The sequence below is a fragment of the Phyllostomus hastatus genome, unplaced genomic scaffold, assembly GCF_019186645.2.
Source record: "Phyllostomus hastatus isolate PE091 unplaced genomic scaffold, TTU_PhHast_1.1 phas_scaffold_129, whole genome shotgun sequence".
In the NCBI taxonomy this organism is placed as follows: domain Eukaryota; kingdom Metazoa; phylum Chordata; class Mammalia; order Chiroptera; family Phyllostomidae; genus Phyllostomus; species Phyllostomus hastatus.
Window position 1 is genome coordinate 5,276,491 of NW_025334009.1, and position 25,285 is coordinate 5,301,775.

Below are 25,285 nucleotides of genomic sequence, written 5' to 3' on the forward strand. Positions count from 1 at the left end.
GGTAATAGGACGGGCCAGATCCCCACGGGAGTTTGCAATGGGCAGGCCAGGGTGAGAAAGGCCCAGCAGGGGGCACAAATGGGCTTCTGGGGAGAACCTTCTGCCCGCAGCTCCTCCTCGGACCGCCCAGGTATTTGGTAGTGAGGGAGTTTAGACTTGCCCAAGGCTTCCCAGCTTGGGGTGGGTCCAGGTACGGGCCAGGGGGAAAAAGAAGGAAACGCGCCCTCGCTCGTGCATTTTTGCAGTCGACCGCGCCGACCTTCAACAGTGGGGCTAGGGGTGGTGTCACCTCCACTTGCTGGTGAGCAAATAGGCGGGTGCGTGGTGGGGGGTGGCAGGGGTCAGGTTACTTGGCTTAGTGATGGCGCAAACCCGGCCTCAGCCCCAGTGCCTGCGCTCTTCCCGCACCACCGCCGGAGGTGGGGGCCGGAAGGAGCGGTTGCCTGTTTGGGAGTCCTGGGAGTAGGGTTGGTGGGCAGGACCGGGCGCGGCAGAAGAAACTAGGCGCCTGGGAGCTCAGGTAAACAAAGTTGGAGGCGGGCGACCGCGGGAGGCAGGTGTTGGAAAGGAAGAGGGGAAGCTCGGGACTTTGCAGGGCGGAGGCGGTGGTGGCTAGCGAACCGTAGGAGCAGGTGAGGGGCGAGGGTCCCACCCGACGCTGGCGGGCAGGAAGAGGCCGGGGCGCTCAAGGTACCACCACACCTGGGGTGCATTGCGCGTTCCCCGCCCCTCCCATCCAGGGAGGGCTCCCAATTCCGGTTGTTCGCGGCGCGCAGGTGAGGCCCGACGGGGGCGGGGCGGGGTGGGGTGGGGTGGGGCGGCCTGCAAGCGGAGCTCCACTTCGTCCCCTACCCCGCTGCGATCCACGTCGCCTTGGCTACCTCCGGGGTGCAGCCTGTCCCTCCCCACGGGGGAGGGGTCGAGTCTCTGGCCCTCGGCAAGTGCGGAGCCCGCGGGGGGTCCCGGGCGGCTCCGGGCGCGCGCGGCTCTCCCGGCGGCTTCCGGCCTGGCCTGGGCGGCGGGAGGGGGGAGGGCGGCCCGGCGGGCGCGGGGGAAGGAGCGGAGCCGGCCCGGCCGACGGGCTTTGTCTCCTTTGTTCCCGGCGGTGGCAGCGCTGCGGCGGGAGGGGCGGGCAGCGGGCGCAGTTTTCCGCCCTTCGGTCTCCGGGTAACAGCTGCGGCTCCGCCAGACCCACCTCCGAGGGGCGAAGGGGGGCGGCGAGGTCGCCGCGCGCAGCTCCCGAGCCCGGAGCGGCCGGCGTCCGCCTCGGCGCGCTCCTCGCGCGGGCCCGGCCGGGTGGTGAGTGCGGGGCGGGGGACCGGAGTGGTGGGGACCCGGCGCCGCGGCGTGCCCCAAGGGGAAGGGCCTCGGGCCTGGATCCCACGGGGCAGGGGCCGGGTGGTGAGGAGTGGGCGGCTTCGGTCCTGAGAGTTGGGACCACACTTCTCCGCGTAAATGGAAACTCTGGCGGCTGCGCCTGTAACGCGATTGGGAGACAGAGGAGGTGGAGCTGCTCCTCCGCGCCCCCTCCTCGCCGCCACCGCCTCAGCCGGAACCGGCCGGCCCCTTCCCCGCCCTCCCAAGACCACTGGTAGGGTCCTTGCCCGCAGCCCGGGAGAGGAGGGCGGAGGGCCGGGGAAGAGCCGATGGGGAGGTCGAGGCTTCCCCGCTCGTAGTAACAGCCCTTCTGGCTGCGCTCAGTGCAGCCGACAAATGCGGACGGTGAACCTCGGACCGCGCATCTCCCGGGGGGACCCCTTCTCCGCACACAAACTGTGGTTGAGTCCTCGCGGGGGCCGGGTAAATAAATGGTGGATCCTCCCACCCCGTGTCAACGCACAAACAACGGGGCGAGCATTGCGCTCTGCAGCTCAGTCAATGAGTAACTTCCCGGCAGAGTGGGGAGAAGGAAAGGCCGGCTTCCCAGTAGTTTCCAGGAGCCGGAACTTGCCGGCTGGCCATGACCCTTCTCCAGATGTGGGAGGGCAGAGTGCGTGAGCCTCGGTGGTTGGTGAGGACATCCCAGAGGGGCCCAGGAAGTGCTTGCTCTTCGTGGAGGGAATTAGGCAGCTTGGGCCCTGCCCCTCAGGTCCCAGAAAGGTGGGCCGGCGGAGACTTCAGGGCAGGCCTGGACGCGGGCAGAGTGAGGCTCTGACATCTGCGAAGTGGGCAGGAGGTCGGGGCTGTGCAAGCTGGGGACGTGAGGCCTGGCTCCAAACCCCGCGTTTCAGCCCGCCCTGGCCTGCTCTTAGTAACGGTGCTGCTCGCGCCCTGTTCTTGGAGAGGCCAAGTAGCTCAGAGAGCCCCCCATCCTTGCCACGGGCTAGGTTTCCTTGGCTATGAAAGGGGCGTTCTTACAAGGAGCAGCTGCTTTGTGTCACCCTGCTCTGTCCCAGTCGCCGGGGCCTCTGAATCAAAACCCACCCTCCCTGCCTTCAAGGAGCTTTAAGTCCAGAGTGGGTGGAGCGGGGCAGAAAGTAGCCTTGGTTGGTGGCACTAATGCCAGGCATACACCCTGTCACCTGTCATGGGCAGAGCAGTCCTGTTGCCCGTTCGGCCCAAGGCAGCACTGCCCACTCACCGCACGGAGTGGGCTCAGCGGCTCCGGTGGACAGGGAAGGCTCCCCGGGGGGCGGTGATGGCTGGGAGCTGAGTTGATGGGCTGGAGGGGGAGTGGGCATTCCAGGCGGTGGGAGCAGCCCGCGTGCTGTCAGGGAGGGGCACAGCGGCCTGCAGCAGGCGCCAGGCACGAGGAGCATGTGTGGGGGAGCTGCAGGCATGTGATGGGAGAGGGTGGGGGCCGCAGGGGCCCGGTCTTCATCGCAGGCCCCCGGGGCCCCCGGAGACTCCAGGGGGGAGGGACGGGCTTCGATTCCGCTTGAGGATCCTGAGGAGGGGGGCTGATGGAGAGCGGGGGGGCTGCTCTGTGGCCTGCGGCAGAGGTTGCGTGAGCCAGGAATGCCTAGCACAGAAGGGAAGTTGTCCCTGCCCTTTTCCTCCTCCCCCTCCCGTGGCAAGTGGGGACGGGCAAGGGGTTCTAGGCCGGGTGTCAGAGACTTCAGAAGCCTAGTCCCTCAGGAGCCGTTCTGATCCCGCCCGTCGTCTTCCTCTGGGCCACCCAGGGGAGATTTACATCTGGGGAGTGTCTGGGTTGCTGCCCCTTGGGGGCTAGAGAGTCTTGGCACACAGAAGGCCCTGAGCAAATGTTTGTGCGCGGATAGAGGCGTGAGTGCTGGGCTAGCCACGGATGCCGGCCCCGGCACATACCTGAGCTGGAGGCTGCAGGGTGGGGTGGGGGGGAGAGCGGCGGCCAAGCGCAGGAGGTGGCCTCTGCCCATCCTTGGGCACACCCTGCCTTCCCGGAGGAGGAAACTTTCTTCCCTCACCCTTTGGAAACAAGGTGGGGGGCTGCTGGGAAGCCTGGCTTTGCCACAGGCCTGGGCTTCTGGCCGGGTTCACGACTCTCCTTGCCGCCCCCGCCCCCCACCCCCTCGGGCGGCAGACAGAGGCGGCCTTGTTCCTGCTCCCATAGAGCTGCCCTGTTCTCTGCACACTAAAAATGGAAACCCCCAAGCTATTTCGGGAGCATTGCCCAGCCGGGCAGTGGCCACGGCTCCCACTGGGCTGCCGGACCCTCCTCCCAGCCTGTGGCCCAGCCCCACTCACTCCGAGGCAGCCTCGGGGATACCCCACGGTGCCCTTGGCTGGGAGGAGCTGACCCGGCCGAGGGAAGCTCTCCCACAGACAGACTGGCAGCCGCGGGGAAGGAGAGGAGGGGCTGGGCAACGTGGCCTGGGTACAGGCAGGCCGGGGAAGTGTCTCATGGCCGGGGATGTACGGCCTGTCGCAGCCCTTCACCAGCCTTGGTGCTGCTGGCTGAGGACCACCAGGCCCGGGGAGGATGGTGTTGCCATGGTTTCCTGGCCCCAGCAGGCCTTAGCTGGGGCCTGCGAGGAAGGGTCTGGGGCACAGCTGGGCATGGCGACTTACTCCAGGACGCCCCCTCCCCCAGCCTGGGCCCTGGATCTCCTTTGACCTTGTGGAGAGAAAATAGCAAAAGAGCTGGCCTGGCTGCCGCAGCCCTCTAGGCCTTAGGGCTCGGACCGGGGAGGTGTGCGTGAGTCTGCATGTGGGTGCCCAAATGTGTATGTCCTTGGTATGTGGGTGTGACCTGTGCCTGTGCAAAGTGCATGCTTGTGCGATGTGCGTGTAAGGAGGTTGTCTCTGTGGGTGTGTAAATGGGGGCGGTGTGTCTGCCTGTGTTCCGTGTGTACAGATTGCATCTGTGTGCATCTGTGTGTGTGTGCGAGCATGTGCATGGGACTCATGCTTCTCGGTGTGTGCGAGCATGTGTCTGCTTACGTGCTGTGGCGGTTGGGCTAGGACAGCCCCTGGCCGGTGCGGAGGCATGTTCCTGGGTGCCCGGGGAGGTGGGGTTTGGGCAGAGGGTGGGAGTGGCAGAGTGCCAAGACCGGGGAAGAAGGGGCTGCAGTGGACAGAGCCCTGCCAGCCCTGGGGCTCCTTCCTAGCTGCCCTTTCCCAGGCCCCGAGGGTGCCTGGTCCTCCCGCCCACCCCCTCCCTGAGCGGCTCAGAGGAGGCGTCCCCTGTGGAATGTGTTTGGTGGCCGAGGGCCAGGCCGGGCCCGGTTCCACCGGCAGGCTGCGCGGGGAGCGGGGGCACCTCTGTGCTGCCCCTGCGTGCCCGCGGCCCCGCCTCCAGCCTCACGCTCCGCTCTCTCCCTGGCCAGGTGGCTCCTGCACAGGTCATGCCGTTGTCTCCTGACCCAGCTGGCCCTGCCAGGTGAGCCTGCCCCACACCTAGGCACCTAGGAGGAGCGTGACTCCCACCTCTCTCGGGGGCTTCCCTAGGGTGGGGGTCCAGTCTTCAAGGCCTCCTCCCCGGTGGCAGGAAGCTCCCTCTTCTCCCCGGCCCTTGGTTCTGTGCTCGTTACCCTGTGGATTCCTGCCCGAAAGGCCCGTCCTCCAACTCTTGCCCTGCCCCACCTGCAGGTGGCCCATGGGGCCTCGCCCTCCCTCCTCCGGGCTCTGGGCCCCTTCCCATCACCCACTTCCTCCTGCCCCTCCCAGGACCCCTGGTCCCGGGGGCGCAGGCTGTTTCCCATGGCCCCGCCTCTGCAGACCCTCACTCACTCTCCGGCCCCTGGGGTGGGTGCCGCAGGGGGGTGGGTCGGGGTCTCCCGAGAGAACAGTGCTTGCAGAGAATGGGCAGTTTTGACGTTTCCGGGAAAGATCTCCTGACCCCTTGCTAGGAGATGCTCCTGGGTTAGCCGGGGCCACAGTGCTTCTGTTTACCCCCTGGGTTAGGAAGGGCATCTTGGCAGTGACATCACCCTGTCCCTCACCTGTGGCCCCGGGGTTCTCTGGTGGCCACATGAGCCCTGCTCCACCTCTCTCCCTGCCAGGTGACCATGCCCGGCCTCGGCCCCGGCCTTCTCCAGGTGCTCTGGGCTGGGTGGGTCCTCGCCCTCCACGCCCCTCCACCGGCTGCTTTCACTCCCAACGGCACACATCTGCAGCACCTGGCACGGGACCCCACCTCCGGCACCATCTACCTAGGGGCCACCAACTCCCTGTTCCAGCTGAGCCCGGAGCTGCAGCTGGAGGCCGCGGTGCCCACCGGCCCCGTGCTAGACAGCAGGGACTGCCTGCCGCCCGTGGTGCGGGATGAGTGCCCCCAGGCCCAGCCCACCGACAACCCGAACCAGCTGCTCCTGGTGAGCCCGGGGGCCCTGGTGGTGTGCGGGAGCGTGCACCAGGGGGTCTGCGAGCAGCGGGCCCTCGGGCAGCTCGGGCAGCTGCTGCTAAGGCCAGAGCGGCCTGGGGACACCCAGTATGTGGCCGCCAACGACCCTGAGGTCAGCACCGTGGGACTGGTGGCGCAGGGCTTGGCCGGGGAGCCCCTGCTGTTCGTGGGCCGGGGGTACACCAGCAGGGGCGTGGGGGGCGGCATCCCTCCCATCACAACCCGGGCCTTGCGGCCGCCGGACCCCCAGGCTGTCTTCTCCTACGAGGAGACGGCGAAGCTGGCCGTGGGCCGCCTCTCTGAGTACAGCCACCACTTTGTGAGCGCCTTCGCGCGTGGGGACAGCGCCTACTTCCTGTTCCTGCGGCGGGACCTGCAGGCCCAGTCCCGAGCCTTCCGCGCCTACGTGTCCCGCGTGTGCCTCCGGGACCAGCACTACTACTCCTACGTGGAGCTGCCCCTGGCCTGCCAGGGCGGCCGCTACGGGCGGATCCAGGCCGCGGCCGTGGCCACGTCCAGGGAGGTGGCCCGGGGGGAGGTGCTCTTCGTAGCCTTCTCCTCGGCCGCTTCGCCCTCGGTGGGCCGGCCGCCGCCGGCGGCCGCGGGGGTGTCGGGGGCCTCTGCCCTCTGTGCCTTCCGCCTGGACGAGGTGGACCGCCTCGCCAACCTCACGCGAGACGCCTGCTACACGCGGGAGGGCCGCGGCGAGGACGGGGCCGAGGTGGCCTACATCGAGTACGACGTCAACTCGGACTGCGCGCAGCTGCCCGTGGTGAGTCCCGGCCCCCCGCCGTCGCCGCGGCCACCGGCCAGGCTCGCCCTGCCCAGCAGCTGTGCTGCGGGAGTTGGAGGGAAGCCTGTGGCGGTGTGGGGGCCGAGCAGGTCGGCGACGTTATGGGTGTGACTTCCTTGGTGTGTGGGCATTGGGGGGGTGTCTACGGTAAGTGTGGCCTTCAGGGGGACAGAGCTGGTGGGGGGTGGGGCTTGGCCTGGGCTCTGAAGGGGCGGCATTTGTGTAGGTGGATTGAGAGGGTGTCTGGGGGACAGGACGACCACCCAGAATGGAGACAGGGGAGTGGGAGTTGTTTGAGGTTTTCCAGCAAGAGGGCAGGTGAGGTTGAGACTGTTTGGCCCTAGCCTCAGGGTGGCTTAGAGAAGGGCCGGGGGAAGCTGCACTCGGGGGCCTGGGTCACTGAGCCGTGTCAGGGCCGAGGGCCACTGTGGACTTGGGGCTGAGCGTGCAAGGAGCAGGGGGCTTGGGAGGAGTGGGCTGGGAGGAGGCTGAGCTTATGCCTACATTACTGGAGGAAGCAGCTCCCAGGCCAGGGGTGCGCAGAGGTGGGGTCCCCGACAGGCGGGAATCAACGAGGAGGAAGGGGCGGCCGGAGACTGTGCCGAGGCAGCTGCAGACAAGCTGGCTCGGCAGGGCTGAGGACACAGCTGTGGGGGACATCGTTGGGGAGGCCGGTGGCAGGGACCGGGTCAGCCCGGGAGGCCCGGCAGAGGGGACCATTGTTTCGGGGGAACTGGTGGAGAGCCTGGGCGAGGCAGTGGGGTGCCCGGGGGGACGGGGTGAGGAGGCCGTGCAGGGAGGGCCTCACCGGTGGTGCTTCGTGCTCCCTGCTCCCTGCAGGACACCCTGGACGCCTACCCCTGCGGCTCAGACCACACGCCCAGCCCCATGGCCAGCCGTGTCCCCCTGGAAGCCACGCCAGTTCTGGAGTGGCCAGGGGTTCAGCTAACAGCGGTGGCAGTCACCATGGAGGATGGACACACTGTTGCTTTCCTGGGTGACAGTCAAGGGCGGCTGCACAGGGTGAGTCCACGGGAAGTGCTGGGCCCTGCCCCGAGGTTCTGGGAGCCCAGCCTGGGCCAGGCGACTCCTGGGACCCCTGGGGCTGGCATACGGGCTTGAGACAGGCCCCCCGACCCCAGAATGGGGGAGGTGACCCATGCTCCTGTTCCTGGGGCTGGGTGGGGTTTAACTGGGATCCCCGCCCCTCCTGGTCCCCACTGCCGCCCCCAGGGCTGGGTGTCGTGACGTGTTCTGCCTGGGAGGAAGTCCACCCGTACTTGGCTTCGTTGTGGGGAGAGGGAGAACCCTTGGGCCTGTGGCCATGGACTCGGGGCCCAGACTTCGTGGTTTCTGATCTCAGGTGTACTTGGGCCCGGGAAGTGATGGCCACCCATACTCCACGCAGAGCATCCAGCAGGGGTCTGCGGTGAGCAGAGACCTCATCTTTGACGGGGCCTTCGAGCACCTGTACGTCATGACCCAGAGCACAGTGAGTGCCAGGCGACAGCTGGGGCCGGGCCGCTGGGAGGGGCCTGGGGCGGGGCACGGGATGGGTGAGCCACCGGTGTTTGGGTTGCTGGCCTCACGCCCCCTTTGCCGTCACAGCTTCTCAAGGTTCCCGTGGCCGCCTGTGCACAGCACCTGGACTGCGAGTCGTGTCTGGCCCACAGGGACCCCTACTGTGGGTGGTGTGTGCTCCTCGGCAGGTCGGTGACCCCCCCACCCCCTGCCCCGGCCCTAACCCCAGCCTCGTGCCCTCGGTGCTCCTGTGAAGTCACCCTGTCCAGGATTCCTGGTGCTTGGCCCTTCACCTTCAACCCTTGACCTCTGGATGTCCCAGTCCCTCACTGCATCCTCCACCCCGGGTGTCATTGCCTTGCCAGGGCACCCCCATCCTGGCGTCGTGGCCCAGGGGAGGACCCTGCCCAGGGCCATAGGTGGTCCTGCCCCATGAACTCCCAGGGGCCCTGTGAGGGTCACAGGCAGACGCTGGTCATTCTTGCTGCCCAGGTGCAGTCGCCGTTCTGAGTGCTCGCGGGGCCAGGTCCCAGAGAGGTGGCTGTGGAGCTTCCAGCCTGAGCTGGGCTGCCTGCAGGTGGCAGCCGTGAATCCAGCCAACATCAGCCGAGAGGAGAGGAGGGAGGTGCGGGACTAGCATGGGCGGGGCCTGGTGGGGAGGGCTCCAGAGGGGGGTCCACACCTTGGATTTCGGTGTCAGGTGCACCAGACACCACGTGGCCTCGCACGAGTTCCTTCTCTTGGGGCCTCGCCTTCTCCCTCTGTTCGTAACCAGGCCCGAGGGTGTTTGTGAAGGTGGGGGTGCTGGTGGCCACTGGTACCCGCCCACACTGGGTGCCCCTTGAGCACCAGCCCCGGTCTGCTGCCCAGCGACCCCAGCGCTGTGTCCTGGCCTCTCTCGGCAGGTCTTCCTGTCCATACCTGACCTGCCGCCCCTACGGCCGGGGGAGTCCTACTCCTGCCACTTCGGGGAACACCAGAGCCCTGCCCTGTCGACCAGTTCTGGTGTGACGTGCCCCTCCCCAGACCCTAGCGGGGCCCCGGCGCTGCCAAGAGGAGCCGGTGCGTGAGACGAGGGACCGGCCCCAGGGCCTGGGAGCCCGCCTCCCACACTGCTCCCAGGGGCGTGGTCTGGGTGAGGTGTGAATTCAAGCCTTTCTCTGAGTCTCCCCACTAGTCCCCAAGGCCCTCAAGTCCCCATTCTGTGTCCTGTGTCCTGCGCCCTGCGCCCCTCGACCCTGGGTGCCCTTCCCCATTCGGGGCGCCAACTCCACTCTGTGTGGTCTCACGATACCGGCGTGGGGGCTGAGCACCCCTCCCCGCCCCTCAGCCCTGGCGCTCCACCCCCGCTTTGCAGACCACGTGTCCGTGAGCGTGGAGCTCAGGTTTGGCGCGGTCGTGATCGCCAGATCTTCTCTCTCCTTCTACGACTGTGTGGCCGTCACCGACCTCCACCCGTCTGCACAGTGAGTCCCTCACCCCGACCCCCAGGCCCGGGGCTGCCCCGTGGCGACCCCTGCCCCCGGGTGACCCCTTCCCCACGGCTGTGCTCTGTGCAGGTGCCAGGCCTGCGTGAGCAGCCGCTGGGGGTGTCACTGGTGCGTCTGGCAGCACCTGTGCACGCACAAGGCCTCGTGCGACGCCGGGCCCATGGTGGCCAGCCGGCAGGTGAGCGTGACTCTGGGCTGGGCGCATGGAGGGTGGGTGCGGGGCCCCCCGGTAAGAGGCTCTCTGACGGCCCGGGGTCTGTGTGCCCGCCCACCTGCCCGCCCGCCCGCGGCTCTGTCGTGCACCTCAGCTGCTGTGCGTGGTGCCTCGTGCGGACGGCGTACACCGTCCCGCAGAGGACGGTTGTGGCTGAGCGGCGGGGAGGTCTGGGCCTCGGGCCCCACCTCAGCACAGGTGCCCCGGAGCCTGCCCTCCGCTTTTCTCCTTTGGAGAATTAATGGGCTGTTTTTGTTTCTCTTTTCCTTGGTCCCCTTTCCTCTTAACACACCCTTTGCCTGCCTGCCGCCCGCCCCCGCGCCTGCCTGCTGAGTGGCCCCTCCTGTCTGTCTCTGCCTCCCCCTCAGAGCCTGCTTCTGCCCTCAGCCCCTCCCGCGATAGGTGCACCCACCCCCTCCCCACCTGCCGCCCCCGAAGCCACCACGGTCACCCCGACTCCTGACACCCTTCCCGCGGAGCCTGAGGCTCCCTCCTCAGCCACAGCTTCAGACGCCCCGCCTGAGGCCAGTCCTTCCCTGCCCTGGGCAGGTCCCAGCCCCACAATGGCCTCACCTGCCTCGGCCTCCACAGAGTCTCCCCTCCACGAGGAGCCCCCCCCTCCCAGCTCCCCGGACAGACCTGGAACCGCTGTCCCCGCTGTCACCGACCTCGAACCCGTGGCCACGCCCGAGGACCTCTCGGCCTCCCACCCGTCGCCCTCAGACGCAGTGGCGCTGCCCTCTGCCCCCGCAGACCCCGGCCCCGGGGCCTCCCCCACTGCGGTGCCCCAGGACCAGCCCCCCAGCACGGCTCCCGCCACCGCTCTCCCAGGGGCCGCCGGCTCCGCGAAGCCCGCTCCGGACTGGCTCACGAAAGAAGGCGGCGAGCTGCCCGAGGCGGACGAGTGGACGGGGGGTGACGCACCCGCCTTCTCCACTTCCACCCTCCTCTCAGGTGATGGAGACTCGGCCGAGCACGAGGGCCCGCCGGCCCCCCTCATCCTCCTGTCCGGCCTCGACTACCAGTACGACACCCCCGGGCTCTGGGAGCTGGTGAGGCCCCAGCCCGGGAAGGGGGCTTCGGGCGGGGGCGGGGGGCAGGGGCAGCCCCTGGCTCGCCGGGCGGTCCTGCGCGGGCGGGGACGGAGGTGGCCGGGCGAGGCCCATAGCCTGCCTTGCTCTTGGTGCCCGCAGGACGAGGTGCGCGGGGGGCCCAGCTCCTGCCCTTGTGTGGAGAGCGTTCAGGGCTCCACGCTGATGCCGGTGCACGTGCAGCGACACCTGCGGCTGCTGGGCAGGAACCTGCGCCTCTTCCAGGTGAGCGGGTCCAGCTCGCGGGTCCAGCTCGCGGGTCCGGGTGTCGCTTCGGGTGTCGCCGCGGGGCTCCGCAGGCCCAGCTCCTGACGCTGCCCCCACAGCCGTGGCCTCTGCCCCCAGGACAGCCCCGGAGACCATGAGTGTGTGATGGAGCTGGAGGGCCGCCAGGTGGCGGTGGCAGCCCAGGTCGAGTGTGAGCCTCCTCCAGACACGCGGTGCCGTGTCACGTGCCAGCAGCTGCAGGTGCCTGGGTGGGCGCGGGGCGGGGGGGCCTGGCCACGGGCTGGCTCCCGATCCCGGCTAGCGGGGCCACACCCGTCCCAGCCCTAGCTAACTCTGACCCTGTGACCCTGAGGGAGTCTTGGTGCCCCAACTCTGACCTCTGATCCCATGTCCCGTGGGGTCCCTGTATCTCAGCGCTGACTGCTCACCCAGTGGCCCCTCCGGGTCCCTACACTCCAGTTCTGCCTCTGGCCCTGTGGTCCCACGGGTTCCTGCACCCCAGGTCTGACCGAGGTCTTTGTGTTCCCACCATGAGTCATTTTGGTCCTTTCCCCGACCACCCCTCCCCTGGCCTGCTGCCTCCCCCAGCCCCAGACTCTGACCCCACCCCCGCCTCCACAGCTCAGCTACGACACTCCGCAGCCGGAGCTCCACGTGGGGCTGTTCCTGCGCCGGGCCGGCCGCCTGCGTGTGGACAGCGCCGAGGGGCTGCACGGTGAGCCGCGGGGGCTGCCGGGCTGGCTGTTGGGGGCAGGGCTCCTCCGGGCCCGCCTCTCACGTCCGTCTCTGCCGCCCCCAGTGGTGCTCTACGACTGCTCCGTGGGCCACGGGGACTGCAGCCACTGCCAAACCGCCATGCCCCAGTACGGCTGCGTGTGGTGCGAGGGCGAGCATGCGCGCTGCGTGGCCCGGGAAGCCTGTGGTGGCGCCGAGGCTGTGGCCTCCCAGTGCCCGGCCCCCCTCATCCACTCGGTGTGTTGGAATGCTGCCACCCTGGGAGGGAGGGTGGGCTGCCGGGGGTCCGGGGGCTCGAGGTGGTGGGGAGCTCCCCACGCTGCCAGGGGCTGCCAGGTGGGCGCAGGCGAGCGGTCCTTGTCCCGGAACAGGTGGAGCCGCTGACCGGGCCGGTGGACGGAGGCACCCGCGTCACCATCAGGGGCTCCAACCTGGGCCAGCACGTGCAGGACGTGCAGGACACGGTCCGGGTGGCCGGAGTGCCCTGCGTGGTGGACGCTCAGGAGTACGAGGTCTCCAGCAGGTGAGCCGCTGGGCCACCAGGAGCGGGGCGCCTCCTGCTCAGGGCCGCCCACCCGCGCCTCATCTGCCCTCCCTGCCCACTCTGTCCCTGGTTCCGGTCACGAGGCCCCGGTGCCGCGGTTGCACCTGCCGCTCCCTGGCCGGGGCTGTGGTGGGGGAGGGGGTCGCTCCTGGGCCTGGGCTGACAGGTGGTTCTGCTTCCTGGCGTCACCTAGGTGTTCCCAGACCCGGGTTTCAGAGTGACCACGGATGTAGTTGTGGTAGCAGGGTCTTCAGCTCCCAGACAGCTGTGCTCAGGGGCTGGCCTTCTCACCAATGGACCCTTCTTCCCCTGGTGCTGTCCTGCCCCCCCCCCCCCACCAGAGGGCAGGTGTGGCACACCTGCTGAGTGCCGGGGTCCTTCCCAGGCTCGAGGCTTACAGGGGTCCTGGCTCTCGGTAACCTGGCTGGTGGTTGCAAGGTCCCAGAAGCGCATGCATGGGGCCTCCCCAAGGACATAGCCATGATCACCATGTCCCAAACCCAGCTGAACAGCAGAGCCCCCCCCAACCACCGCAGGGCAGATCCGCGGCCTCAGCCGGGGAGACCTGGGTCTGTGGGCCGTGCTGGGGCCGGGAGACGGGCGCTTTGAACGGGACTTGGCCAGAGCGTGTAGTTTTCCCCCGCGTGTGTTATGACTGAGAACTTCAGGGGACTCTCTAGACCATTAATGATTCTGGAGCCAAGAGACCGAAGTGATTTACAAAGTGATTATAAACTGTGATCTGGCTTAAGCCCCTGCCGCGAAGTGCACACTCCACTTGTTCTGCTTCCTCGGTGACCGTGACGCCGTCACGGGGTGAGGCCATTGCGGGCTCACGTTGCGGACATGAATTCGCCCCAAGCTCCTGTCTTCTGGCTGAGAGCCAGCGCTTGCTCAGATGGCTCACCTCCCGTCCATGCCTCTCCCCAGACCTGGCTAGAGGCTTTCGGGGACTTTTTTTCCTCGAGGAAGTCAAGTTTTCATCACTTTGTGAGGGGTGCTGTGCGCACGTGAGGGTGGCCAGTTAGGCCCCCTCGTTAGCTCAGCAGCCGGCCTTCCGGGGGCTCCTCTGGAAACGTGTGCCCCTCCCAGAGCGTCCTCCGTGCTAGTGGGCTCGGGTTCGACGTGGGGAGTGGAAACCACGGGTTCTGGTTCTCAGATGCGGGAGCCTCCTGTGTGCCATGTGGGTTCCCCTCCAGAGCGAGAGGATTTGCTGGTCTCGTGGGGGGTGGGGCAGGGCAGCCCGGTCCTTGGGCGGGGGTCCCGTGGTGCAGCCCGGCCCCCAGCCTGTGCTGTCTCCGCAGCCTTGTGTGCGTCACTGAGGCCAGCGGGAGGGAGGTGGCAGGCGCTGTGACCGTGGAGGTGCCAGGACGCGGACGTGGCGTCTCGGAGCACGACTTCGCCTACCAGGTGCCTGACTGCTGGGCACCCCCCGCTGCTGATGGGCTGCCCCCTTGGGTGGCTCCTCCCAGCCCACCTGGTTTCACCTTCCTGGGCCCCTGCTGCCCTCCCCTGCCCAGGGCCATAGTGTCTGCCTCAGGCTCCCTCTGCCTCCCTGTTTCTGGCCTCATGCCTGTCTGTCTGTCCTTGTCCCCCTTCCTGCAGGACCCAAAGGTGCATTCCGTCTTCCCCTTGCGAGGTCCCAGAGCCGGGGGCACGCGCCTCACCCTGCACGGCTCCAAGCTCCTGACCGGGCGGCTGGAGGACATCCGAGTGGTAGTTGGAGACCAGCCTTGTCACCTGTGAGGGCCGCTTCCTTGTTCCGCAAAAATCCGGGCTCTCTGGGGGGAGGGTGGGGGACGGGATGCCGAGGAGGAGAGAGGGGGAGGGTTGAGTCTGCTCTGTCAGGAAGTGGCCAGGTCCTCCCTGCACGGGGGCTGTCCTGGGGGTGTGGCCTGTTGGGTCCACCGTGGAGACGGCAGTCCCAGTCCATGCTGAAGGGCAGTGAGCTGAGGCCCGGGCGGGTCCCTGCCCTGGAACCACCTTCCCCCCATCCCGCGCCCCCTCCAGGCAGCCCGGCCTGCCTTCTACTCCTGCCTCCCTCCCTAGACTGCCGGGGCAGCAGGCAGAGCAGCTGCAGTGTGCGACCAGCCCCCACCCCGCGCCTGCCACGCTCCCCGTGGCTGTGTGGTTTGGGGCCACCGAGCGGAGGCTTCAGCACAGCCAGTTCGAGTACACACCGGACCCCAACGTCACCTCTGTCGGCCCCACCAGGAGCTTCCTCAGGTGCTGGGCCCAGGGCGTGGCTGCGGCGCGTGGGGTAGGGTGGTCTCTGCAGGCCCAGGACTGGGGCAGGGGGTTTGTAGGGCTTTACCTGGGGGCTGCGACCCCCACGCTGCTTGGGCTGGGGCTGGGCTATGCTCTGAAGCCTGGCTCTCGACTCCACGAGCGGCCCACGGGCTGTGTTGCAGTGGGGGACGTGAGATCCGGGTCCGTGGCCAGAATTTGGACGTGGTGCAGACACCAAGGATCCGGGTGACCGTGGCACCAAGAGCGCTGCAGCCGGGCCAGGGGCCTGGGCAGAGGCGCCACGTGATCCCGGAGACCGCGTGCGCCCCCGGAGCCTCCTGTGGCGATCATCACGTAGGACACCCGTGGGCACCCCCTGCCTGTGCTGGGCTACCCGTGGTCCACCTCACCCACACCCCGCCCCGGGACAGCCGTGGGTGGCGGGCACCGTGCCTGTGGGCCCCCTTCCTGCAGGCCCCTCCCTGACCCGCCCCGGTCCCTCCCCTCCCACACCCAGTTTGAGGAGCTCTGCCACGTGAACTCCTCCCGGCTCATCACCTGCCGCACGCCCGCCCTCCCGGGCCTGCCCGAGGACGCCCGGGTCCAGGTGGAGTTTATCCTCGACAGCCTGGTCTTCGACTTCGCCACGCTGAACCCTACGCCCTTCTCCTATGAGGCTGACCCCACTCTGCAGCCCCTCAACCCCGAGGACCCCACCACGCCGTTCCGGCACAAGCCCGGGAGTGTGCTCTCTGTGGAGGTACTGCTGGGTGTCCGAGAGCCTGCCCATGGCTGGATGGCGTTGCTGTGTGTGGTGGGGGGCAGGGCATGGCTGCAGAGCCAGGGCCAGTGGGTGCACCTGGTGCCTCACCCCTCCTGTGGCGCGGGCTGGGGGTGCTGGTGGGGGGGCGCCTGGCTCAATACACCTGGCTGGGCCTGGCTCCGGTGGCCTGGGTCCTGACGTCCTCTGTAGCAGGTGGCCAAATGGCAATATGTAAATAGCTTGGCACGCGCAGACGGGGTGGGGGGCGTGGCTGGCACCCAGCAGGTGCTGGGCTGATGCCTATCAGAGAGCCTGGCTCCTGCACACACTTGGCACGTGTTCTGACACTCCGCAGGCGGGCGACTGAAAGGCCGTAGGTAGGCAACCGGGCAGAATTCGGGACAACTTTATAGCCTTCAGAAGCTCTGGGAAAGTTAGGACTTGAGGAAAGAAGACAGGGAGGGCGGAGAAAGGTCAGGACGGGGGTTGGCAGCCCCGGAAGATGTCATGGGCCGCACCCCACCCACAGGGAGGGGACCAGGTGCCGAGGCCCCGGCAGCCCTGCTCTTGGGAACAGGCCTCGGGACCAGCCCTCCCACATATGGGGGCAGGGGATCTGAGGGACCACTGGCTCCTCCCCTCAGGGAAGAGTTCTGAGTGATTGATCGGTGGCCTCGTGTTCCAGGGGGAGAATCTGGACCTTGCAATGTCCAAGGAGGAGGTCGTGGCCATGATAGGGACCGGCCCCTGCGTGGTGAAGACGCTGACCCGGCACCACCTGTACTGCGAGCCCCCCACGGAGCAGCCCCTGCCCCTCCGGGATGCACCTGAGGCGCTGCCCGAGTTCACGGTCAGTGGGCCGGGCCTGGGCGGGGCCAGGCGTCGGGCATGCGCGGAAGCCTCGCTCAGGGCAGCGTCCTCGTGCAGGTGCAGATGGGGAACCTGCGCTTCTCCCTGGGCCACGTGCAGTACGATGGCGAGAGCCCCGCGGCTTTCCCCCTGGCGGCCCAGGCGGGCTTGGGGGCGGGCGTCTCTCTTCTGGCCGTGGGCGTGGTCATCATCGTCTTCATATACAGGTGGGTGCCTCCGGGTGAGGCCGGGCTGGGAGCGACAGACGAGGCCAGGGGCCGGCACGCTTCCTGTAAAGGTCCAGAGAGGTTTTGCACGCCCAGGCGGTCGCTGCTGCCACTGCCCGGCTCTTCCATTGGAGCGCAAAGGCGGCGGTAAACAATACTCAGACGCATCAGTGAATCTCTCCTTACAAAAACGGGTCCCCGGTGTCCTCGGCCTGGTTGTAGTTTGCTGCTCTCTGGGCTCAGCTGTGCTAGGCAGCCCAGGACGTGGGTGGGTGTGACTGGACAGGGATGGGACAGGCTTGAATTATTGTGGGCTGGACCTCCGCCTGGCTGGGCATCCCCGGGTTAGACCGCAGGCCGAGGGAGGCCTGGGCCCCTGCAGCCTTTCCCGTCCTGACCTTGGTGCCGAGCAGGAGGAAGAGCAAGCAGGCCCTGAGGGACTACAAGAAGGTCCAGATCCAGCTGGAGAACCTGGAGAGCAGCGTGCGGGACCGCTGCAAGAAGGAGTTCACCGGTGAGGCTGCGCAGGGGGCCCGGCCCCCAAGCCCGCTCCCCTCGCGTGCGCGGGGCACCCACACCTGCCTTCTTCCCCCCAACAGACCTTATGACCGAGATGACGGATCTCACCAGCGACCTTCTGGGCAGCGGCATCCCCTTCCTCGACTATAAGGTGTACGCCGAGCGGGTCTTCTTCCCGGGGCACCAGGAGTCGCCCTTGCACCGGGACCTGGGCGTGCCCGAGAGCAGGCGGCCCACCGTGGAACAAGGCCTGGGGCAGCTCTCCAACCTGCTCAACAGCAAGCTCTTCCTCACCAAGGTGCCAGCCCTGCCCCGGCCCCGCCCACACCGGGGCTGTTCTGGCCCCGCCCACATCCTGGCTGTCCCGGCCCCGCCCACACCTTGGCTGTCCCGGCCCCGCCCACCTGGCCCCGCCCCTTCTCCATTCCTGGGTTTCCGAATCAGCCCCTCCCTCCCACCCCCTCTCCCTGATCCCAGTTCATCCACACCCTGGAGAGCCAGCGCACCTTCTCGGCGCGGGACCGCGCCTACGTGGCGTCTCTGCTCACCGTGGCGCTGCACGGGAAGCTCGAGTACTTCACCGACATCCTCCGCACGCTGCTCAGTGACCTGGTGGCCCAGTACGTGGCCAAGAACCCCAAGCTGATGCTGCGCAGGTCTGTGCAGGGGTTGGAAGCAGGGGGCGCCTGGTGGCTTTGGGCACCTGGGGCCGGGAGCTGAGTCAGGCCCTCCGGGGCCTGGGGGTCTGGGAAATAGAGAGCCCCGCGGCGCCCCCTGCTGACCCCGCCTCCCTGCTCCCCCTTCCCTGCCGTCCCAGGACGGAGACCGTGGTGGAGAAGCTGCTCTCCAACTGGATGTCCATCTGCCTCTACACTTTCGTCAGGGTGAGCGAGGCAGGGGCGGGTGGGGCTCCCCCTGCAGGCGGGGCCGTCTCCAGACCCCGCAGCCCCGGACCCCCCGCCCACCAGCCATGTCCACGGTCACCTTACCCTCTGTAGCCTGTCGCCCGTCCCCTGCCCCAGGGTGGTGGCTCACGTCCCACACACCTCTGCCCCGCGCCCGTCCCCCGCCCCAGGGACGCTCACCGCCTGCCGCTCCCCCAGGACGCGGTCGGGGAGCCTCTGTACATGCTCTTCCGCGGGATTAAGCATCAAGTGGACAAGGGGCCGGTCGACAGCGTGACCGGTAAAGCCAAGTACACCCTGAATGACAACCGCCTTCTCAGAGAGGACGTGGAGTACCGCCCCCTGGTGAGGGGGTGTGTGTGCGCGCTGGGGTGTCAGCCTGGGGGGGGTGGGCGTGAGCGCCAGTGGTCACGTGTGGCTGCCTGTGTCTGGGGAGACAGCCCCCTGGGCCCCTGGGAGACACCCTTAGACCAGCTGAGCAGGATGGAAGCTTAAGGGCCAGACCTTGAGGCCGGGGCCTCAGGGGGTCCCAGGCTTGGGGTGCAGTCAGAGGGCCACAGCCAGGGTCTGGGGAGCAGCTGCCCTGCCCGGGGCCAGCCTGAGTCCTCGCCGTACCCGGCCTGAGTGTTTTTGCCCGGCTGCGATATCACTGTCCTGCCAGGAATGTCAAGTGCCCAGCGGGCTGGCGGCCGCCCTGGCAGACCTGCCCCTCGTGTCCCTCTGGGTGTGCTCTCCCTCCAGGGACCCGCGCAGAGGGCCTTTGGGAAAATCGTGCTCAGGCCTTGCCGCACCCGGCCATCTGTGAGGTGGGGTGGGGGGCGTCCCTTGGGTGTTGCAGCCGAGCCAGGAGCCGGGGGACCTGACTCGTGCTCACTCACTTCTGCCATTCGCCTGACAGAGTCACTAGGGCACTGTGCCAGGTGCTGGGGCCGCCGATGGCCCCTGTCCTTGGCCTTGCGTTTCGGTCATCCCACGTGGGAGCTGGGGCCTGACTGCTCCCACGTGTCCCGTGCAGACCTTGAATGCACTGTTGGCCGTGGGGCCGGCGGCGGGCGAGGCCCAGGGCGTGCCTGTGAAGGTGCTGGACTGTGACACCATCTCCCAGGCCAAGGAGAAGATGCTGGACCAGCTTTATAAAGGGGTGCCTCTCGCCCAGCGGCCAGACCCCCGCACCTTAGATGTCGGTGAGCGCACAGGGGACGGGTGGCCGGGGGGCCTGAGCCAGAGCTGGGCTGCGCTGCAGGGTGGGGTGCCGAGTGGGGGCACAGCTGGGTGGTGTAGGGACCCCCCCCACAGCCGGCGACGGCGGGCACTTGTTCCTGGTCTTCGGAGGGGTTGGGCAGGGCTCCCCCTGCTGGAGGGGCACGTGTCCTCATGGAGGAAGGAACAGGTTCCACTGCAGAAAAGGTGTCCCGGAGGAAGCCCAGGACCAAGTCGCCCTTGCCCTTGCAGAGTGGCGGTCTGGGGTGGCCGGACACCTCATTCTCTCGGACGAGGACGTGACTTCTGAGGTCCAGGGTCTGTGGCGGCGGCTGAACACCCTGCAGCATTACAAGGTGGGGTGGGGGGGCTGGGAGCTGGAGGAGGGGTGTGGCGGGGGTGCGGCTGGCGGAGGGGTCACCACCAGCTGTGGTCAGCAGGTCCCAGATGGAGCAACGGTGGCCCTGGTGCCCTGCCTCACGAAGCACGTTCTTCGGGAAAACCAGGATTATGTCCCCGGAGAGAGTGAGTACCCCACACCCCCACCACGGCCCTCTGCCCCTGCTTTTGCCCAGTGACGGGACAGGAACCCTGGGCCTCGGAGGGGCTTGTGTCTCCTTCCCTCCCTCCCACCCACCCACCCAGAGAAGCCCTCCCTGGGTGCCCCCCGCTCCTAGGAGTTGGCAGGAGCCTGGGGCTCAGAGGAGGGGGTGCCTGAGGAGGTGGGGACACGCGTGTGGCCTTGGCGCAGGGACCCCGATGCTGGAGGACGTGGACGAGGGCGGCGTCCGGCCCTGGCACCTGGTGAAGCCGAGTGAGGAGCCGGAGCCGCCCCGGCCGAGGAGGGGCAGCCTTCGGGGCGGGGAGCGCGAGCGAGCCAAGGCCATCCCGGAGATCTACCTGACCCGCCTGCTGTCCATGAAGGTGGGGGCGGGGCTTGGGTGGGGCGGGGCTTGGGGGGCCGGGGAGGGCTCCCACGGGCCTCCACCCTGAGTCTGGGGCCGGGCCGGGCCTGGCCTGAAGCCCCCTTGCTGACCACACACCTCCGTGCTTCCCGTCCCCCGCAGGGCACCCTGCAGAAGTTCGTGGACGACCTGTTCCAGGTGATCCTCAGCACCAGCCGCCCCGTGCCACTCGCCATCAAGTACTTCTTTGACCTGCTGGACGAGCAGGCCCAGCAGCACGGCATCTCCGACCAGGACACAGTCCACATCTGGAAGACCAACAGGTGTGGGCGTGGGGACCCCTGCCGGGCTGGGGGCGCCGGGCCTCCTCCTCTCCAGCCCCCGCCGCGTGCTCACCGGCCACGCCTGCCCTGCCTGCCCGCAGCCTGCCACTGAGGTTCTGGGTCAACATAATCAAAAACCCGCAGTTCGTGTTCGACGTGCAGACGTCCGACAACATGGACGCGGTGCTCCTGGTCATCGCGCAGACCTTCATGGACGCCTGCACTCTGGCCGACCACAAGCTGGGCCGGGTCAGTGGGGAGGGGGGGACACTGAGGCTGTGCTTGGGCCAGGGATGTGCACAGGCTCCGGGCCAGGCTCTTGGCCCTCAGCTGCCTGGGGGGGCGGTGGTGCCTCCATCTCGTCTGGGACGGGCCCAGGCAGGGGCTGCCGGGTGCTGAATCACAGGGTCAAGGCGTGGGAGTGCGTGCAGCCTGCGGGGGGCGGGGGGGGGTCAGGAGGCCAGGGCCACTAGTGAGGGCCGACCCTGAGGGGGCCACAGAGCCACCGAGGGCCTGGGGGCTGGGTGGGGCTGGGTAGGGGTCGGACCTGAGAGTGAGGCTGAGCCTTCTCGCAGTTTGAGAGACTTGCTTCCAATCCCCGCCCAGCCGCTCAGGAGTGAGTTGGCCTGGGCGAGGGACCTCGTTTCCTGGGTCAGTTCCCCGATTTTTGAAGCGATCGCGCGGGGAATGGACAGCGCGTGGAAAGCAGCAGGGCGCACACGACACTGCCCCTCCCTGCCCCACGGTCTGGCTCCCTGCCGGGCCCGGTGGGGGCACCCAAGCTGAGGAACAAACGGCCTGGGAGTTGTCCGGGGAGAAGCTGGGGGGCAGGACGCGGAGAGGGCAGTGACAAGAGCAGCGCCTGGCCCCGGTGGAAGGGAGGAGGTCCTTGTGGAAGGCAGTGGGCGAGGGTGACCAGCCGTCCCGGTTGCCGGGTCTGAGGGGCGTTCCTGGGACGGGGGACTTTTCAAACTGGAGCGTTGCTGTGCAGGCTGGGACAGTTCGTCACACTCACAGGGGTCTCATCCTTCCTCTTCTCTCCCCACCCCTTCCTGCTGGCGCCCAGGACTCCCCGATCAACAAACTGCTGTATGCGCGGGACATCCCCCGTTACAAACGGATGGTGGAAAGGTACCGGGCAGGGGGAGGTCCTGAGGGACGGGGTGGGTGGGTTGGGGGGCGTCGCAGTGGAGGCGGCCCCGGCGGGGTGGGGGTGGGTCTTTGCCCCAGCGGCTGCCGTCCCCACGATCTCCGGCAGGTACTACGCAGACATCCGACAGACCATCCCGGCCAGCGACCAAGAGATGAACTCCATCCTGGCCGAGCTGTCCCGGGTACGGCCCGCCCTCTGCCTCTCGGGTTAAGCACACGCCTCCCGCCGCCAGGGTCCTGCCCTTCCCGCTGGCCCTTTGCGGGGACATCCCTGTGTCATCCGCAGTGGAAGGTTTCAGCTGCCCCTTCAAAAGAGCGGGACCCCAGAATCGCATCGGAAAGCAGTGGGGGTCTTGTCCTCGCAGCCGCCGCCACCCTGACCCAGCCAGGTGCCGGGTGCCTGCGGCCCTCGTGGGGTCTGTGGACGACACCCCGAGGTAGCGAGGTTGCCGGGGTTCAGCCCAGCACAGCCTGGCGGGCCTGCTGATGTCTTCTGGCGCTCTGCTTCCTGGGGTGCTGTGGGTGCGCCCCACCTGCTCCTGACGCAGCCCCAAACTCCCACCCAGGAATTTACAAACAGGGTTTCTGGGACAGGGACAATCCCGACCACCACAGTGAAAGCAGCTGTGATGTTGGGGTGTTTCTGTGTATCTTGGGGTGCTTTGTTTATCGTCTCATTGTATCCCCATACGTGCCGCACAGGCTGGGGGACCTGATAGCACCTCCATGGTCCGAGGTGCACCTGGGGGGCGCCTGCGGGGGGCCCTCGGGCAAGGCTGGGGCGAGAGCAGAGCTGCACCTTTTCTGCTTGGCTCTGCAGTCACGGGGGGCGGGGGGGACCCAGGTCTCAGCTGGAGCCCTGAAGGGGGGAGAGGCAGGGTCCCAGCGGGACCCCAGACCCTGCGGAAACGGCAGGCATGGGGTTTCCACCAAGGAGGCCCTTTGGCCCACCCTGTGCCCAGCTGCGCTGGGACCCCGGTCTGTAGAGGGGCCCATCCTCCGCTTCCCAGGCCCCCTGCTCCTCCACCCCCTCCCGGGTTCTGCGCTTCCCCTGGTGGGTAGCGGCACCCCTGACCCCGTCTCCTCTCTCTGTCCTCCCTAGAACTACTCTGGGGACCTGGGGGCGCGCGTGGCCCTGCATGAACTCTACAAGTACATCAACAAATACTATGACCAGGTGAGCGGCACCCTGGGCCCTCACTGGGGACGGGGGAGATAGGTGGGCGTGGGGCGTGGGGCGTCTGGCCCTGGGATTCTCACGGGGGGCCCTCGGATCACCCCTCCGGGCACAGGCTAGGGGAGCAGCTGAGTCCTGGGTTTGGGGAGCGCTCTTCAGACATGCTTCCTGGTGTTGACTGCGCTGGTACCTGTCCCCGCCCCACGTCCGGGCTCCTCGGCGGGGCCCCCAGGCGTGGCGGCCGTGGTGGTGCCAGTGGTGGTGCCGGTGGTGGGCAGCGGCTGGGGATCTACCAGGCCTAGAGATGGTATGTAGGATGTGCTAGGAGGGGCACACAGCTGCCACCTCTGCCCTGACCTTGCCCTTGCTCAGATTCTCATCTGAGTCTGTGGGTGGCACTGCGCTGGGCACGGTCACTCTTGCAGGCCTGGGCCCGACTGGGCAGCACAGGCCACCAGAGAGGAGGGGCTCGGCACGGGGCCCGGGGAGAGGGAGGTCACGATGGCATCGTCTTTCTGGGGGGCTCCTGGGCTGGGCCTCAAGATCAGAGCACCCGCCAGCCAGCCAGCCAGCCAGCCAGCCTGCTGGCTGTGGGCCACGAGCGCCTACCCAGACATCTGGGTGGCTGCGGGGTGGTGGCCCGCTGGGTGCCCTGGGCCTGAGGGGAGAAAGGAGCCGACATACAGTGTGGCGTCCAGGCACTTGCTCCGAATGGCGGTGGCCCTGGTGTCAGGGAGGCCGGGGACACTGTGGGCAAGCCCCTCAGTTCCTGCTGCCCCCGCTGTGGCTGCCCCACTTAAGGTGTCATGGGGGTCAGTATCTGTCCCCCAACCCGTGAGCCCCATGAGGACAGGGTCACATCTGTCATTGTTGGGTCCCTGTTCCGTGCCCGGCACCTGGCGGGTAGGGATTCAGGAAATGCTCATTACCTGGTGGGGGCGCTGTGGCAGGGCCTCTGGGGCGTTCGTGGGGAGAAGGCCAGTGTGGCGGTGGGGCTGGCCTTCACGGAGAGCGGTTTGCCCCGGGGAGGTGGCTATTTGCGACCCTGAGGGCTACTTCCGGCCCCATGTCACTAATCCTTAAAAACCCCATAGTAGTGACTCTGTGGATAGCCTTCCCTCCCTCCCTCCCACTGACGAGGCCCTGAGGTCACACCGGAAGTAGTGGGGGGCCCCGAACTGTGCCCCAGTGCCCGGGGCGGGGGGGCGCTGAAGTCTGCCTGGAAGTGACCGAGCAGGCTGGGCAGGTCGCCTGACGGGCCGTCTCTGCACTTCACCCAGATCATCACCGCCCTGGAGGAGGACGGCGCCGCCCAGAGGATGCAGCTGGGCTACCGGCTGCAGCAGATGGCCGCGGCCGTGGAGAACAAGGTCACGGACCTGTAGGGGCCCGGCGAGCCCTGCCGTCGCCTCGGCCCTGCCGGAACCTCGAGGGAGAAACCACCTTCTTAGATGCCTGTAGTGCCTGATGAGCCGAATTAGTGGGAGGTGGCCCCTGTCTCCTGGTGGCGCTGGCCTGGGCCCTGCTGGACTCACCTCGCGGGCCTGGGGCCCTGCGGCCGATGGGGTGGTGGCCTGCCTGCTCCCCGAGCCCAGCGACCCCGTGAGCTGTGGGCTGCGTGACCTCAGTCGGCGGGGGGTCGGGTATGAAGGCCCCCCAACCCCTGGGCAGATTGGACTGTTCCTGAACACTGCCCTTAACTCCACCGGGGTTCAGAGAGGAAGGAGGGGGGCATGGGCTGTCCGGCCCTCCCCGCCATCAGCTCTGACCTCAGCATAGCCGCCCCCGGCCTTTGCTGCTGCCACCACCCCGGGTCCGAGCGATGAACGCCTTTCCTAGGCCGCTGCGAACTGAGCCCTCAGAAGGGCTGACCGCCTTGGGGCCACCCTGCCTCGGACGCAGCCAGTGGCAAGGGGTGCCTGTTTGGGGGGGGCCTTGGGGAGAACGGTGGCCACACTGACCCAGCTCTTCATTAAAGGGTAACACACTGCGTGGCGTCCATCTCGTGGGCTGGGCCCAGGCCCTGCCCCGGCGGGGGGGGGGGGGGGACGGGGGGGCGGTTGCTAGCTGGCACCAGAGGTGTGGGGTCTGCACCCTTGGGGTGGGCATAGGGCAGCTGGGCTCAGAGCCCACGAAGGAAATGGCAGCCCTGTCCAGGCCGGGCCCTGGGTGGGGGGGTGGTCTGCAACCCAGGTGGAGGGGGCTGCCTTACCTGCAGCGTGAGTGTTCTGGCTCCTGCATTCGAGTTCCGTCTGTCCGGGAAGGAGCTGGGGAAGGATGCACGTCCCAGGCAGACTGGGCCACGGGGCCCTTTCCCACGGTCCAGTTTCTGAACTCCCCAACCCCCTGTAGCCTGGGGCGTCCTCAGGAGCCCCCGGATACTGGGTGTCTTCTAAGTCAAGGTGCCTTAGGTGGGGGCTCCTGACGCAGCTGCCTGCCCGTGTGATGGCCGCCCTGGGTGGTTTTCCTGGTTTGTAGGTGGAGGTGAGCTTCGAGGCTGTTTCACCGGGTCTCGTGCTGGCTGGGTCCGTGGGGCCGGGGGTGGGTGACTGAGACCTCCCTTGGCCTCCGCGGGAGCCCGGGGCCCACGGGGTCTTCACGAGGCTCTCCCCGTGGGCTCTCTGCTCACTCCCACAGCCCAGACCCCGGACTGCCC

At 67.9% G+C, this 25,285-nt stretch overlaps 1 protein-coding gene across 8 annotated transcripts; it reads left to right on the forward strand.

The window, feature by feature from the left end:
- Positions 1-147: 147 nt before the first annotated feature.
- Positions 148-24,619, forward strand: PLXNB1 (plexin B1). 8 transcript variants are annotated; one of them, XM_045856879.1, is made up of 38 exons: positions 148-301; positions 4,749-4,801; positions 5,424-6,536; positions 7,398-7,580; positions 7,921-8,049; positions 8,166-8,266; positions 8,571-8,703; positions 8,984-9,140; positions 9,436-9,544; positions 9,638-9,746; positions 10,151-10,834; positions 10,976-11,098; positions 11,219-11,341; positions 11,723-11,816; positions 11,901-12,073; positions 12,208-12,359; positions 13,685-13,790; positions 13,986-14,122; positions 14,430-14,606; positions 14,792-14,963; positions 15,127-15,369; positions 16,058-16,299; positions 16,449-16,595; positions 16,862-16,962; positions 17,048-17,265; positions 17,445-17,623; positions 17,785-17,851; positions 18,071-18,217; positions 18,888-19,056; positions 19,325-19,428; positions 19,513-19,597; positions 19,824-19,996; positions 20,140-20,300; positions 20,402-20,549; positions 21,367-21,431; positions 21,559-21,634; positions 22,555-22,629; positions 23,910-24,619. In XM_045856879.1, exons 3-38 carry the CDS (start codon positions 5,430-5,432, stop codon positions 24,012-24,014), a joined length of 6,474 nt encoding a protein of 2,157 aa, XP_045712835.1. In that variant the 5' UTR covers positions 148-301; positions 4,749-4,801; positions 5,424-5,429; the 3' UTR covers positions 24,015-24,619. The 8 variants fall into 8 exon arrangements, with proteins under 8 accessions (XP_045712835.1, XP_045712842.1, XP_045712837.1 ...); XM_045856886.1 differs by lacking the exon at positions 16,449-16,595 and adding an exon at positions 16,300-16,448 and having other exon boundaries at positions 149-301; positions 16,058-16,222; XM_045856881.1 differs by lacking the exon at positions 148-301 and adding an exon at positions 380-520.
- Positions 24,620-25,285: the final 666 nt, after the last annotated feature.

Bases quoted from the DNA above. Each gene is read 5' to 3' on its own strand.
- PLXNB1 (XM_045856879.1), top strand. From the start codon at position 5,430: ATGCCCGGCCTCGGCCCCGGCCTTCTCCAGGTGCTCTGGGCTGGGTGG. The intron at 19,997-20,139 runs GTGGGGGCGGGG...CGTCCCCCGCAG, and splicing joins CCCGCCTGCTGTCCATGAAG to GGCACCCTGCAGAAGTTCGT. The intron at 20,301-20,401 runs GTGTGGGCGTGG...GCCTGCCCGCAG, and splicing joins CACATCTGGAAGACCAACAG to CCTGCCACTGAGGTTCTGGG.